The 15,248-nt window shown below is 38.5% G+C and overlaps 1 protein-coding gene across 4 annotated transcripts in view; it reads left to right on the forward strand.

The window, feature by feature from the left end:
* NUP62CL (nucleoporin 62 C-terminal like) overlaps positions 1-15,248 on the forward strand; it is a 61,983-nt gene that overhangs the window by 10,645 nt on the left and 36,090 nt on the right. For all 4 annotated transcript variants that reach the window (XM_051967817.1, XM_051967815.1, XM_051967816.1 and 1 more), the window contains 3 exons: positions 3,618-3,903; positions 5,154-5,533; positions 7,571-7,681. In XM_051967817.1, the coding sequence (XP_051823777.1) occupies positions 3,618-3,903; positions 5,154-5,533; positions 7,571-7,681 (777 nt within the window). The remainder of the gene's footprint in view (positions 1-3,617; positions 3,904-5,153; positions 5,534-7,570; positions 7,682-15,248) is intronic.

Here is a 15,248-nt window from a genome sequence, read left to right on the forward strand (position 1 = left end):
ATCTCCAAAGTCTTTGAAATAAGAAACTGCCTACATTAAAATGTTTTCATGCTAAGGGCAATCATTCACATAACTGAAGGAACAAGGAATCAACATTGGAAATTACCTTTTGAATAAGCCTATTAGAACATTTCACATAAATGCAAGATATCCCAAACATTTTAGTGGAATTTCCAGCTTTAATAAAGAGCTAGTCTTCCTGCTTTCCAGCCTACCACTCTCTTTTTCTTTATCTTTTTTTCCCCCCTGAGGCATTTGGGGTTAAATGACTTGCCTAGAGTCACACAGCTAGGAAGCATTAGGTGTCTGAGGCTGAATTTGTCTGACTTTAGGGCTGGTGCTTTACCACTGGGCCACCTAGCTGCCCCAGCCTACCACTCTCTACTTCACTACTTCACCTGGCTTTGTGAAGCCTGGCAACCTCATTAGAGGAGTGTAAACTCGCTAGATTATTTTGATGAAAAGCATTCATTTGGACATCTAAGTTCTAGGGTGTTTAAATGTAAATCCCCCTCCCCCCCAAAAAAAGTTCCTTAAACAGAATAGCCATCTTATTTCTTTACAGTCACACACCTTATGTGTGTACACAGCATTAAAATATTTACGTCCCAAACCTGGCTCGAAGTAAAATATTTGTTCTTAGTGGGAGTACTCTTTGCTTTCCATTGCCATTTCCAGATTCCTGATAGTAGTTGTCAACTGACCTTTAGGTCACTTCCCCTTCCTTCCTCAAAGAGTTGAGTACCTGACACACTTTCTCTCCTCCTCAACTCTTTCGCCCATAATATTTTAGCCTACATATTGACTATGCTGCAAACACCCACACCATCTATTTCCTTTCATTCTCACTTGCAAAGGCCTATTCCTTTATCCTAATTGAGCCATATATAAAAATAGTTATACCTTTACTCTTGCCACCACCTATAAACATACCATTAACATGTTTGCGAACTCTGAAATTCCCTTATCTGACCTCGGTCTATGGGTTTCCCTCCTCTCCCTCAGCCTGCTCGTGCTAAATTTTGTGATTTATTCACACTGTGACCTTCTAGCTCCTCGGTTCTCTTTCAGGCCGCTTCCTCTCCACTAGCCACTATCTCCTCTTTTCCCCATCTTGACCACTTGATAAACCAGTTCAACTCTATACTCTTCTCTTGTGCTCTGCTAAGCCTCAACACCATCAACTGCCTTTGTTCCTACATACATATTGCTGAATGAAGGGGAGGAACAATCCCATCAGATGATGGCTCCGCTACATATTTGTGTTACAGAACCTCAACTGTGGCCTTACTGCTGCTAGGTAATCCTCCATTGTCAACTTTCTCTCTCCCCACAGTAGCTCCTGTGACTCTCCCTCCCCACTCTCTCTCACCTGAGAATTTTGCCTCATATTTTATGGCTAAAATGGAGGCCATTTTCTCTCCTCTTTCTCATCTCCTATCACTCAGATTCCTCACTCTCCTTTTACCCCTTTCTCACATGAAGAGGTGACCTTCCTCCTCTGCCTGCTAAAGTGATCTCATTTCATCCCGTCTCCTCCAAGATACTGGCCCCTCTGCCATCCCCTCTCTTTACTTATCTTCCATGTCTCTCTTATCTACTGGCTCCTTTATTACCTGCCCTTGTCTTGCAGTCTTAAAAAAAAGTCATTTGATCTTTTCATCTCCACTATTGTCATATATATTATCTCTAGAGAAGGTTGTCTGTGATAAGTACTTCTACTTCCTCTCCTGTCATTCTCTTAACTTTCTATCACCTGACTTTTACCAATGATTTCCTAATTGTCATTCCCCACGCCTTTTCTCAATCCTCATTCTTTTTAATATCTCTTCAGTCTTTGACATTGTTAATCAGCCTCTCTAGGTTTCCTGGACTCTTTCCTAGTTCTCCTTCTACCTATCAGACCATTCTTTCTCCGTGTCCCTTGCTGAATCTTCATCTAGATCATGCTCTCTAACTGTAGATGTCCACAGGGTTCTGTCCTGGACCCTCTTGGGTTCTCCCTCTATACTCCTTACTTCACTTGGTGACCTCATCAGCTCCTGTGGATTTTATTACCATCTTTATGCTGTAATTTTTTCAAATCTGCCTATCTTTCCCTAACCTCCCTGCTGTCCTCCTGAATCCCATGCCCAACTACCTTTCAGACATCTCCAACTAGTTGATAAAGTATACATGTCCCAGACAGAACTCGTCTTACCCCCTAAATCGTTTCCCTTTCCCCCTACATCCTCCTAGATTTGTTAAGGGCCCCACTACCATCCCAGTCTCCTGGGCTCCCAACCTAGGTATTCTCCTTATTCTCTCTCAAGAGAAGGTATCCCCATATCTAGTTTGTAGGTTTCGCCTCTGCAACATCTCTGCAGTGTATCCTGTTCTTTCTTCTGATAACATTGTTTCCCCAAGGCAAGCCCTCATCACCTTATGCCTGACTATTGCAGTAGCCTGCTGAGTGATCAGCCTGCCTTAAGTCTCTCCTTTTCCCCCAGTATATCAGTTCATCCTCCATTCAGCCAACATGGGCCAGTCAGCCCCTCCCCACAAAACTAAATCTCTTCACATCAGATGGAAAATCCTCTATTTGTCATTCGAAGCCCCTATAACCTCTTCTGCCCCAGCCTTTCCATTATTATATCTTACTCCCTCTCATCTACTCTTTGATTCAGTGTCCTCCTTGCTGTTTCCTGAACAAAACATTCCGTTCTTTATCTCCGGGCCTTTTCTCTGGCTGTTATTTCCCACGTCTGGAACATTCTCATCTTCACTTTCTGGACTTCTTTGGGTCCCAACTAAAATTCTGTCTTCCACAAGAAGCCTTGCCCAACCCCCCTTAAATCTAGCGTCTTTTAATTATTTCCAATTTATCCTATTTCTAGCTTGTTTATCTCTAGCTGTTGTACATGTTGTCTCTCCCATTAGCCTGTGTGCTCTTTGAGATCAGGGACTGACTTTTGCTTTTCTATGTATAGTGCCTAGACATAGTAGGCACTTAATAAATGCTTATTGGCCTCTTCCTATTTTGAGATTTCTATGGATGCAAAATCCTGGGCTATTAGAATTGGGCTCAGAGAATTGTTCCTGCTTTATCCCAGCTATATGGCCCTGTATTGTGAAGTTATATAGATAGGAGAAGCTATATTATTCAAATCTAAGATCTTGGTGGCTGTGTTAAAAACTGACATGTTTTCAGTCGCAGATGTAGCTAGTATGACTAGTGCCCCACAATAAGATTTTCCATTTAGAGGACCACTGGAAAATAATTTGGTGCTTCATGAAATTTTCACTATTTTCCTGCATCCATTAATAAAGCACCAAGTAAACTTGGATATACTACCACTGTCAAATCTTATCTGACTCACTGGACTTCCATTGTTTCTGAAGTGAGTTTTTTAAGGATCTTCTGTCAGGGCATCACGTATTTCAAATTGTTTTCAAGAAAGTTAGGACTATAGGGACTAGGCGGGAATATGTTTTTCTATGACCAAATATATATACATATATATATTTGGTATTGAGAATTTCAATTGCTATGGTATGGTAGGTTTTTTTTCTTTTTCCTTCATCCCATTTAGATTTCTAAAATGACCTGATTTCCCCTCCCCCTCCCCCCAAACTAGGGTTTGGAGTCATGAGTCAATTTAATTTTGGAGGATCTCCTGCCACCGGAGGTGGTTTCACCTTTGGCCCTGCAAAGACAACCACCACCACACCAGGACCAGGCTTTTCTTTCTCCACACCTAGCTCTGGAGGGTTTAATTTTGGGACTCCTTCCCAGCCTGCTGCAAGCACGCCTGCTACTAGTTTGTTCTCCCTGACCACCCCCGCCTCATCTACACAGACTCCAGGCTTCTTTGGATCACAGGCCACAACTCCAGGTTCCACCACTCCGGGGTTTTCCTTAGGGTAAGAGCTATATAGTTTCCGGCTCTCTAAGCAGCTGTGGATATATCACCTCTCAAGGACAGACTTTTAGTTTGAAGCGTGGGTAAAGGGTCAATCAATTTTTATAGGAAGGCATTTATAAAAACTACTATTTGGAATTATGCCACTCAGTCCCTAAGTACTCTCTTAAATTAAACCTGTTTCTGGATCAAGGGAAATTGAAGGCTGATCTGCAGCCAGAATTCTTTGTGACCCACTGAAGGAGAGGAGGACTGTTCGGAGAATTTGTCCTTATTGTAGCTCTCCAGAATTAGCTTTATCAGTGTAACGATCCCATACTCTTCCTTCCTATGTGTCAGTGTTAAAAGGATCCCCACCTCCTTTTTTTTAATGCCTTTAAAAAAAAAAAAATCCAGTCTGAACTAATTTCTCTGACTGAGAGAACCATTTGCTTCCTTTCAGTGGCACCTGTGAAGTAACTGAGCGGTTACCTTCCTGGATTTTTCTTCTCCTTCATTTCAGTTAACTAATAGTTTGTCTTTAAGCAGGCAAGTTGAGCAACAGAACATTTATCATCTAGCATTATAAAATGCGGTAAAATTGTTTTGGATCTGTACCCAAGAAAAATTAATGGGATGCCTGTCATTTGACCAACTTATCTCATTAAAATAGTCTGTCAGAAGTCATAGCATGTCTACCCCTCCTAGAGAAAATCTTAGGAGTCATGCCTTCCTCAAATCCTACTTTAGAGTGTTCTTTCTCCTTTATGCAGAGCAGGCCAAGATCTTGCATACCTGTGAATGAGCAGCTAGGCCCAGTAGTCTTTTTTTTTTTTTTTTGCTAAGGTAATGGGGTTAAATGACTTGCCCAGCAGAGCAGGCCAAGATCTTGCATACCTGTGAATGAGCAGCTAGCCCAGTAGTCTTTTTTTTTTTTTTTTTTTTTTTTTTTTGCTAAGGTAATTGGGATTAAATGACTTGCCCAGAGTCACACAGCTAGAAGTATTAAGTATCTGAGGCCAGATTTGAACTTGGGTCCTCCTGACTTCAGGGCTGGCACTCTAACCGCTGCACCACCTAGCTGCCCCCACCCATTAGTCTTAAAATATACCAAGATCTGGCTCTGTTTCTGTGTATTAAGGTGACAGAAATCTAGTAAAATTGTTCCTAGTTACAAGAGTTTGGTGTGGGACGTCCCTTTAATAGCTGACAGGACTTTGTTAGTCATGATTTGTTAGTCATAGTTCTGACGAATTTCCTTTCTCCGTTTAGGTTAAGTACACCAAAATTAAGTTTGGGCAGCAGTGGCACCCCACTCTCTACAGGTTTCACAGGGAGCTTTGGGCTTGCCAACAGCACACTTACTAATTCCATAGCAAGCAATGTGTCAAGCCAGACATCAGCACCTACTGGCTTTATTTTTGGCCCTCCTACTACCACCGTCACCCAACCTACATCATCCATAGGATTCTCCTTCCCCAGTGGAAATGCTTCCCAGACGGGGACCACTGGTTTTAACCTCGGCTCAATGGGGAGCGCAAGTCAACCAACAGCATTTACAGGGTTAACCTTTGCTGCTACTACTCCAGCTTCCACTGCAGCAACTTCCACACAACCACATACTGCCTTCAGCCTTGGAGGACAGCCTACAGGTAAGCTTTCGACGGCTCCATCTCTCCCGGAGAACACTCATATCCAAGCTTCCTTGTCAAAGTCAGATTTAGTTTCACATTGACTTAGCTTATTGGGGATGGTTTTTGTTGTGGAAATTGCTGAAACTTAGAAAACTGGTGATTCAATGAGTTGAGAGAGAATTCCAGGCTCACTTGCTATAATAGTTTGTTCCATTAGTCCTTTGGCCACCCGTGTGCTTATATTGCTATTCACCGTGGTATGTTCTTTGCTACTTTTTAAAACAACTTCTGAAATGAAATTTCAAGGACAGAAACAACAAAAAAAAGCCATATCGCAGTAGAAAGTATTGTAGAATTTTAGAACAACTTAAAAGTAGTCCTACTAACCTTTTATGTCTGGCATGGTTGGGGAATATGGGATATTTTGTGTAAAACATTCTGCTTAGTAGTTTGTTTTTACATAGTATGTAGCTAGCATATACCATATCTGGGTTGCCAGTTTTTAGAAAATTATAAAAATTAATTTTTATACTAAATATAATATACTAAAACCATACCAAACATGATCCATTATCTCCTTTGTTATTTTGAGTGAACGAAGGACTCTTGTGGTATGACTCTAGAGTTGTTTGTCATTAGGAAAATAGACGATTGTATTGTAGATGTACCGAAGTGTTGATTAATAAAGAGTTCTAATGACAAGATCCCAAATGAGTCAGCTTTTATTTTTTATTTTATTTTATTTATTTGTTTGTTTTTGCTGAGGCATTTGGGGTTAAGTGACTTGCCCAGACTCACACGGCTAGGAAATGTTAAAGTGTCTGAGGTCTGATTGTACTCAGGTCCTCCTGACTTCAGGGCTGGTGCTCTATCCACTGTGCCACCTAGCTGCCCCCCAGCTTTTATTTTAGATAGATGGTATAGGGCAGGGGTCCTCAAACTAAGGCCCACAGGCCAGATGCAGCAGCTGAGGACGTTTATCCCCCTCCCCAGGGCTAGGAAGTTTCTTTATTTAAAGGCCCACAAAACAAAGTTTTTGTTTTGACTCTAGTCCGGCCCTCCAACAGTCTGAGGGACAGTGAACTGGCCCCCTATTTAAAAAGTTTGAGGACCCCTGGTATAGGGTATTGGAAAGCTGCTGGGGGAGCCTCTTAATGTATATAATGATTTGATTTTGTAATGGGTTTAGTAAACTATAGATTCAACAGTATTTCAAAGGTTTATGGCCAAGAAAAAATGAGAGTTAATGAATTAAGGTGTCATGAGAAATGTAAAAAATGAGCCATTTATAATATGTTTAGAATGTGGGGGAAAGGAGGGGAACAGATTGATATCAGAATGTTTGTCATTCCCCGAAATCCATTTAAGCCTGATGAAATGAGGCTTATTTTCTTGATTCTTGCCAGAAACTAAAGGAATAAAGTTATAGATCATTAACTCAGCTTTGCTTGACTATAATTATATCATTTATTTAGTATTGGTGGGGAAATTTTTTTCATACTGGGTTCAGTCACCAGGGAAAGGTCCTGTTTCTAGGAAAACACAATTCTTTAACTCTGAAGGAGTAAAGCTACTTTCAGTTAAAAGTAACTGACCTTAAGTGATGTGTTTAAAAGTCAGCCAACTGTGGGTATAGTTTAGGCAACTGAAGATCTACTAGTTCTGAGGACGAGTGATTTCTATAATAAGTGTAGGAACAATACTTGAGTTAAATACAACAGCCTTTGGCACTAGGTTGTGATTGTGTTTTGTTGGACTGAAAAACTGTGTTGGCAGTAGCATAATTGGTGCAATGTTGAACGCCATTTCCTCTGTGTGTGCTTTAGGAAGAGCCAATGATGAACCAGTCTTTTTACTGATACCTCCTTGTATACAAAGCATCAGTTTAGGGATAGCTAAACTGTATACAGTGTTGGATGGCAGACACAGTTGCCAAGTAGCTCTATACCCTGAAGGGCTGATGCAGTGATGTTGAACGTTTTTCTTTCAGATACACATTCACACGCTCTGTGTCATTAATTGATTGTTTATATCTGTTCCTTTATTTCTCTCCAGGTTTAGGATTTGGATTATTGGCCTCTACCGGGTCTACTGCTGTACCTACTGGATCACAGGTCTCAAGCTTCAGTCAGACCCCTGCTTTGCCTTTTTCCACTAAACTCTCAGGTAGATGTTTGGAATTGTTTGCATGCTTACTTGCCTTCAGTTTCATAGAAGGTCCTAGACTCAGTGACAGCTTAGACATGTGGAAAAAGGGGATGGTGAGCTCCAGGTATTCAGAGGCCATTTATTAATAGTTTCTATTTTTCCCAGCAACATTTAGTATATTTAGGACTTCCAAGAAATTAGGTCATGTGCTACCATGTATTTGGGGAGTTCAAATCTAGTCTCAGACATTTACTAGCTGTGTGACTCTGGGCAAGTCATTTAACTTAGGTCATCGAAAAAACCCTGCAAGGTAGGTGCTATTATTACTTCCATTTTACCGATGAGGAACGTGAGACAGACAAAGTGGTTCGCCCAGGGTCAACACAGTTAGTAAATGTCAGAGATTAGATCTCAGCTCGGATTCCCTGACTCCATGCTTAGTCCTTCATCCACTTAGCCACCTCATTGTCCATTGGCATCGAGTGGAAACTCACTTTCTTCTGAGGCAGCCCATTACACTTTGGACAGCTCTAATTGGTAAGAGGCTTTTCATGACATTAAACTGAATCCTTCTCTTCCTCTTCTATGTGATAGCTTTTCAAATATTTGAAGACAGCTATCATGTCCTCATAAATCTTCTCTTTTTCAGACTACATAGTCTTAGTTTCTTCAGCTACTCAACATATAGCACAGTTTTAAGTGCTTTTCCTGGACACCTTCCAAGTTGGGGCTTTTCTATTTTTTTTTAAATAGTATATTATTCTTCCAAATACATGTAAAAAAGGTTTCGCAACAGTCATTTTTGTAAGACTTTGTGTTCCAAATTTTTCTCCCTTTCTCCCTCCCCAAGACAGCAAACAATCTGACATACATTAAATATGTACTGTTCTTTTAAACATATTTCCATATTTGTCGTGCTGTGCAAGAAAAATAAGATCAAAAGGAGGAAAAAAGCACAAGAAAGAAAAAAACAAAACAACCAATATTTTATTTGTAATATTTTTGTATCAATATTCATTTAGGGATATATTGGTCTATAATTTTTTTCTCTGTTTTGGCCCTTACTGGTTTAGGTATCAGCACCATATCTGTGTGATAAAAGGAATTTGATAGTGCTTCACCTATTTTTCCAAATAGTGTATATAGTATTGGAATTAATTGTTCTTTAAATGTTTGGTAGAATTCCAATTAGGTAGTATCCATTTGGTCCTGGCAATCTTTTTTCTAGGGAGTTCATTATTGGCTTGTTCAGTTTTTTTAAGTACTTTATTTTCTCATCTGTTAAGCAAGGCAATCTATATTTTTGTAAATATTCATCCATTTCACTTAGACCAGGGATCCTCGCAGCTGAGGACGATTATCCTCCTCACCCAGGGCTATGAAGTTCCTTTATTTAAAGGCCCACAAAACAAAGTTTTTGTTTTTACTCTAGTCCGGCCCTCCAATAGTCTGAGGGACAGTGAACTGGCCCCCTATTTAAAAAGTTGGAGGACCCCTGACTTAGACTGTCAGATTTATTGGCATACGTTGGGTAAAATGGCTCCTAATTATTGCTTTAATTTCCTCTTCATTGGTGTTAAGTTCACCTTTTTCTTTTTTGATACTGATAATTTGGTTTTCTTCTTTACTTTTTCTAATCAAATTAACCAAAGGTTTTTTCATAAAACCAAATCTTAATTTTACTTATTAGTGCAACAGTTTTCCTACTTATAATTGTCCTTTGATATTCAGAATTTCTAATTTGATATTTGATTGGAGGTTTTTCATTTGTCCTTTATAGCTTTTTTAGTTGCATGCCCAATTCATTGATCCTCATGTATCCATAAATTTGACACATAACAATTTTCAATAACACAGCTCTATGACATACTTACAGCAGGATTAAGATAATTCCATTGACTCTAGGTCCAGTCAACCAGTTCCAAATTAATCTAACCCATGCCTTTCCATCTTGTCCACAAGGATATTATGGAAAACTTTATTAATGCCTTGCTTAAATCCAAGTGTTCTATGTAGATGACTTTCTTCTAATCTACCATTTTAATTAAAAAAGGACATGAAAGCTAATTTAAAAAGATATATGCTTGCCAACAAGAGAAAGGAAATTAAATTAGTCTGGCACAAACTGGTCTTATGGAGTCCATGCTGCCTCTTAGGGCTCATTGATTCCAATTCAAAGTTCTCTGAAGCCATTTTTTGTGATAATCCTTTCTAGAATTTTGCTAGGAATCAAAGTCAACTTACAAGCAGATAGTTTACAACTTTTGCCTATATATAGTCCTCTTTTTTCACAATTTTCAAAGATCACTGACATTGACTTAGTGGTCAGAACTGCATATTCTTTGAATATTCTGAGATATAGTTTGTCCAGGAGATTTGATTTGATTATAATTTTAATATTGAGAACCAAGAAGTATTCTTTTGCTACAACTCATTGTATAGGTCGAACGGGGCCTCATTCAGTTTAAGGCAGCATTCATGAAGTCTTTAAAAAGAAATTTGGGTGGTATGTTATTTAGAGAATCCTGGAGAATCAACTAAAAAACTACTAGAAACAATGAACAATTTTAGCAAAGTTGTAGGATATAAAAATAAAGCCACATAAATTATTGGCATTTCTATATATTACCAACAAAGCCCAGCAGCAAGAGATAGAAAGAGAAAAGCCATCTAAAATAACTGTAGACAATATAAAATATTTAGTAATCTACCTGCCAAGACAAAGCCAAGAACTATATGAACATAGTTACAAAACACTTTTCACACAAAATTAGGCCTTTAACAGTTGAAAGAATATCAAGTGCTCATGGGTAGACCGAGCTAATATAATAAAAATGACAATTCTGTCTAAATTAATCTATTTATTCAGTGCCATCCCAATCAAACTGCCAAAAAATTACTTTATAGAGCTAGAAAAAATAATAATAAAATTCATCTGAAAGAACAAAAGGTCAAGAACTTCAAGGGAATTAATGGGAAAAAATATGCAAAGGGGAAGGTATCCTAGCTCTACCAGACTTAGAACTATATTACAAAGCAGCGGTCATCAAAACCATTTGGTATTGACTAAGAAATAGAATAGTGGAATAGGTTAGGTTCACAGGAGAAAATAGTCAAATGACTATAGTAACCTAGTGCTTAGTAGACCCTAAGACTCCACCTTCTGGATAAGAACTCACTATTTGACAAAAACTGCTGGGAAAACTGGAAAATGGTATGGCAGAAACTAGGCACTGACCCATAGCTAATTCCTGTACCAAGATAAGATTGAAATGGGTTCATATAAATATAAAGAATAAGCAAATTAAAAGAACAAAGGATAGTCTACCTCTCAGATCTGTAGAGAAGGAAGGAATTTGTGGCCAAAGAAGAACTAGAGTACATTATAGAATTCAAAATGGATAATTTAGGTTATATTAATTTAAAAAAATTGTACAAACAAAACCAATGTAGCCAGGATTAAAAGGGAAGCAGAAAGCTAGAAAACAATTTTTACAGCCAGTGTTTTCTAAAAAGGCCTTATTTCTAAAATAGAGAATTGACTCAAATTTACAAGAATACAAGTCATTCTGCAATTGATAAATGGTCATAGGACATGAACAATTTTCAGATGAAGAAATTGAAACCGTTTCTAGTCATATGAAGACATGCTCTAAATTACTATTGATTAAAGAAATGCACATTAAGACAACTCTGAGGTACCACTTCACACCTCTCAGATTGGTTAAGATGACAGGAAAAGGTAATCATAAATTTTGGAGGGGATGTGGGAAAATTGGGACACTAATACATTGTTGGTGGAGTTGTGAATTGGCCCAATCATTCAGGAAAGCAATTCGGAACTATGCCCAGCAAGCTTTCAAACTGTGCATACCCTTTGATTTGATCAGCGTCTATTGGGTCTGTATCCCAAAGAGATCATAAAAGAGGGAAAGAGACCCAGATGTGCAAAAATGTTTGTAGCAGCCCTTTTTGTAGTGACAAGAAACTGGAAATTGAGTGAATGTCCCTCACTTGGGGAATGGCTGAACAACTTATGGTATGTGAAGGTAATGGAATATTATTGTTTCATAAGAAACTGCTGATTTTAGAAAAGCCTGAAAAGACTTGTGAGTGATTAGAAGCAAGAGAACATTGTACACAGCAACAACAAGATTAGGTGATGATCAACTGTGATGGATTTGACTCTTTTCAACAATGAGGTGATATAAGGCAGTTCCGATAGACTTGTGGTGGAAAGTATGGTCTGCATCCAGAGAGAACTATGGAGACTGAATGTGGATCAAAGCATAGTATTTTCACCTTTTTTGTTTTTGTTTGCTTGCTGTTTTTTACTTGTGTTTGTTTTTTTTTTCACTTTTGATCTGATTTTTCTTGATGGAATATGGAAATGTTTAGAATTGTACATGTTTATATCAGATTGTTTGCTGTCTAGAGAAAGGGGAGAGGGAGAGAGACAAATTTGGAGCAAGGTTTTGTAAAAGTGAATATTGAAAACCATCTTAGCATGTATTTGAAAAAGTAAAATTCTATAATAATAAAAAGAAAAGGAATTTGTACTTAGCTTCATAGGCTATGGGAGCCATTATATGTTCCCAAATGGATGAAGAGAGTAGTGTTTTCATAAATGATTGACGCTGCAGCTGGCTAAATGCTAGAGTAGAAAGGCAGATTATAGTCAAAGATATTAGCTCTAGCTTTTGCAGAAATCACATTCTCCCATATGAGATGGTGGGTCTGGCCTAAGATGAGGAATGGAAAGAGGGATAAATGTGAGACATTTCAAAAAGAGAGTTGCTGGAAATTCATACACTAGACAATTGTATGAAAATGATAGGATATAGATGAATAGGAGAAGGAAGAACTAATGAACAGAGAGAAAGGTGTTTGGGTTAAAGATGATAAGTTTAATTTGAGTTGATAGGATATTCCAAGTGGAAATGAATTCAGAATTAACCAACCTCCTTGACTCACAATTCCTCAACCCTGATTGATTTTTCCCTCCACTTCTACTCAGCCCCCAAAATGTCCATGCCTTCGACCTTTTCATCACTTAGAATTCAAGATCTTGAACATTGACATGGACGGTATTCTGACCACAACTACTTCTCATTCCAACTATCCCATTCCCTCACTCGTATTTTCACAATCTTTGCTCCCTGAAACTCTTCCTATTCTCTCAGTTTCTTAGCTCCTTTCTGGGTTTTCCTAACTTGCCATTTATCCTGAATCTCACAGCCAATAATATCTTTGCCCATCTTGACTTCACCTCCTTGATAACACCCAACCCTAGGTAATACCAGGTCTTATCTTTCTCTGGACATAGTTCAATCTTTCACAAATCTTTGCTGTTTAACCTCAGCTGGGCCTTTTACTTTTCCTTAGCATCAGGTGTATCTTATTTTCTACTTATTCTCTTTCATGTCCTTTTTTAATTAAAATGGTAGATTAGAAGAAAGTCATCTACATAGAACACTTGGATTTAAGGTATAGTATATTGTCAAGTCACATGGAGATCATTCTGCCCCTTTTCCCAGGCCCTCAAACCCACCTTCATGTCCTTGCTTCCAGCAGATAACCTGGACCTCCAACTTGGCCTACTTGGTTTCCTTCTATCTCCAATCTTCTCTGCACCTTCAACCATCTTTTCTTCTTATCTCAGAGGAAGAGCTATCTCCTCTGTCTTTATAAAGCTCATCTCCCATGGTTTCGCTTGGACCTTTTATGTCTATCATAGGCTGTACTTTGCATTTTGTTCTATCAAGTTAAATTACTTTTTAAAATTAACAGTATGTAGAATAGATTCTCCCATGTTGTAGTCAAATGGGGAGGTTCTCTTGTTATTATTACTTTGAGCCTAAAAACATTCCAAAGCCTCTTTTGTGAAAGCCGCAGTATCGTCAAAGAGATTCCTCTAATTATTGTATAGGAGAAAAACAAAGATGACAAACTCATATTATTCATATAGCTGGATGAACAGAACATTAAGTTGATCCAGCAGTATTTATTTGTTGGATAGGAATAACAAATAGACATGATTTGGGCCTAGAATTGAATTGAGAAAAAAAATCTGGCCAACTGCATCTGAAAAACTACTTTACTTTCAATGACTCCAAACTGCTTTGTGCTTTAATTATCCTTCCATCTTCCCTCCCTCAACCATTCCCTCTTCTTTCTCCCCTTCATTATCCCCCCAATTTTTCCACTGACACTGGGACTCCTTTTTCAATCTGTGGTCTCCTTGTTCAGTCACCACCATAGGAGCATGGGAAAATCAGGATTACAAGTAGTCCTGTGACCAATGGAAAGATACATGGTATATAATATGTGCTATAAGGCAGTGGTCTCAAACTCAAATAGAAGTGAATTCCTGAGAGCAATTTGGAACTATGCCCAAATGGCTATCAAACTGCATACCCTTTGACCCAGCAGTGTTTCTACTGGGCCTATATTCCAGAGATCTTAAAGGAGGGAAAGGGACCCACATGTGCAAAAATGTTTGTGGCAGCCCTTTTCTAGTGGCAAGAAACTGGAAACTGAGTGGATGCCCAGCAGTTGGGGAAAGGCTAAATAAGTTATGGTATATGAATGTTATGGAATATTATTGTTCTGTAAGAAAGGATCAGCAGGATGATTTCAGAGAGGCCTGAGAGACTTACAGAAACTGATGCTAAGTGAAATGAGCAGAACCAGGAGATCATTATACACGGCAACAACAAGAGTATATGATGATCAATTCTGATGGACATGGCTCTCTTCAACAGTGAGATGTTTCAGGCCAATTTCAATGAACTTGTGATAAAGAAAGCCATCTGCATCCAGAAAGAGGACAGTGGGAACTGAGTGTGTATCATATAACATAGCTTTTTCAGTCCTTTTATTGTTGTTTGCTTGCATTTTGTTTCCTTTCTCATTTTTTTTTCCTTTTTGATATGATTTTTCTTGTGCAGCATGATAATTGTGGAAATATATATATGTCTGTGTACATATATATATATTTTTATATATATATATATATATATATATATATATATATGTTGCACATGTTTAACATAATTGGAATAATTTTTTATGTTTTGAAATATTTCCCACTGCTATTTCAATTTGCATTATCCTGCACTTAGGAGTCTTATGGGCTACAAGTTAGATGGATGCTTCTGGTGCCAGAGATGTCATTGAGTCTGTGTGACTGGAAAAGGGTAGTCATATAGCAAGAATGAAACCGGATTTATGGTGCCAGTGATCTTTTGTCCTGAGACATTCAAAAGAATTAAAGGAGAGAAGAACTTCTCACATAGAGTAACTCCTGTAGAGAAAATTTATGGAAAGCAGCGGATAAGAGTCAGGCCTAAGTTGTTATCCTCCTCTGCTTTCTAGGCCTGTTACTAGCAAGTGATTTGATTTGCGGGAGAGTATAAGTCTCTTAACCTCAGTTTTCTCATCTGTAACTTGGAGTTAATCTCTACCTTGTTTCCTATAAATGAAATATAATGGGTATAAGACTGCTTTGTAAAGTGCTGTATACCAGGTTACTTCCTCTCTTTGTATTATCATTTTATTCTTTGAAGCTTTTACTCTGTGTAGC

This window comes from Antechinus flavipes, chromosome X (assembly GCF_016432865.1).
Source record: "Antechinus flavipes isolate AdamAnt ecotype Samford, QLD, Australia chromosome X, AdamAnt_v2, whole genome shotgun sequence".
Lineage (NCBI taxonomy): Eukaryota > Metazoa > Chordata > Mammalia > Dasyuromorphia > Dasyuridae > Antechinus > Antechinus flavipes.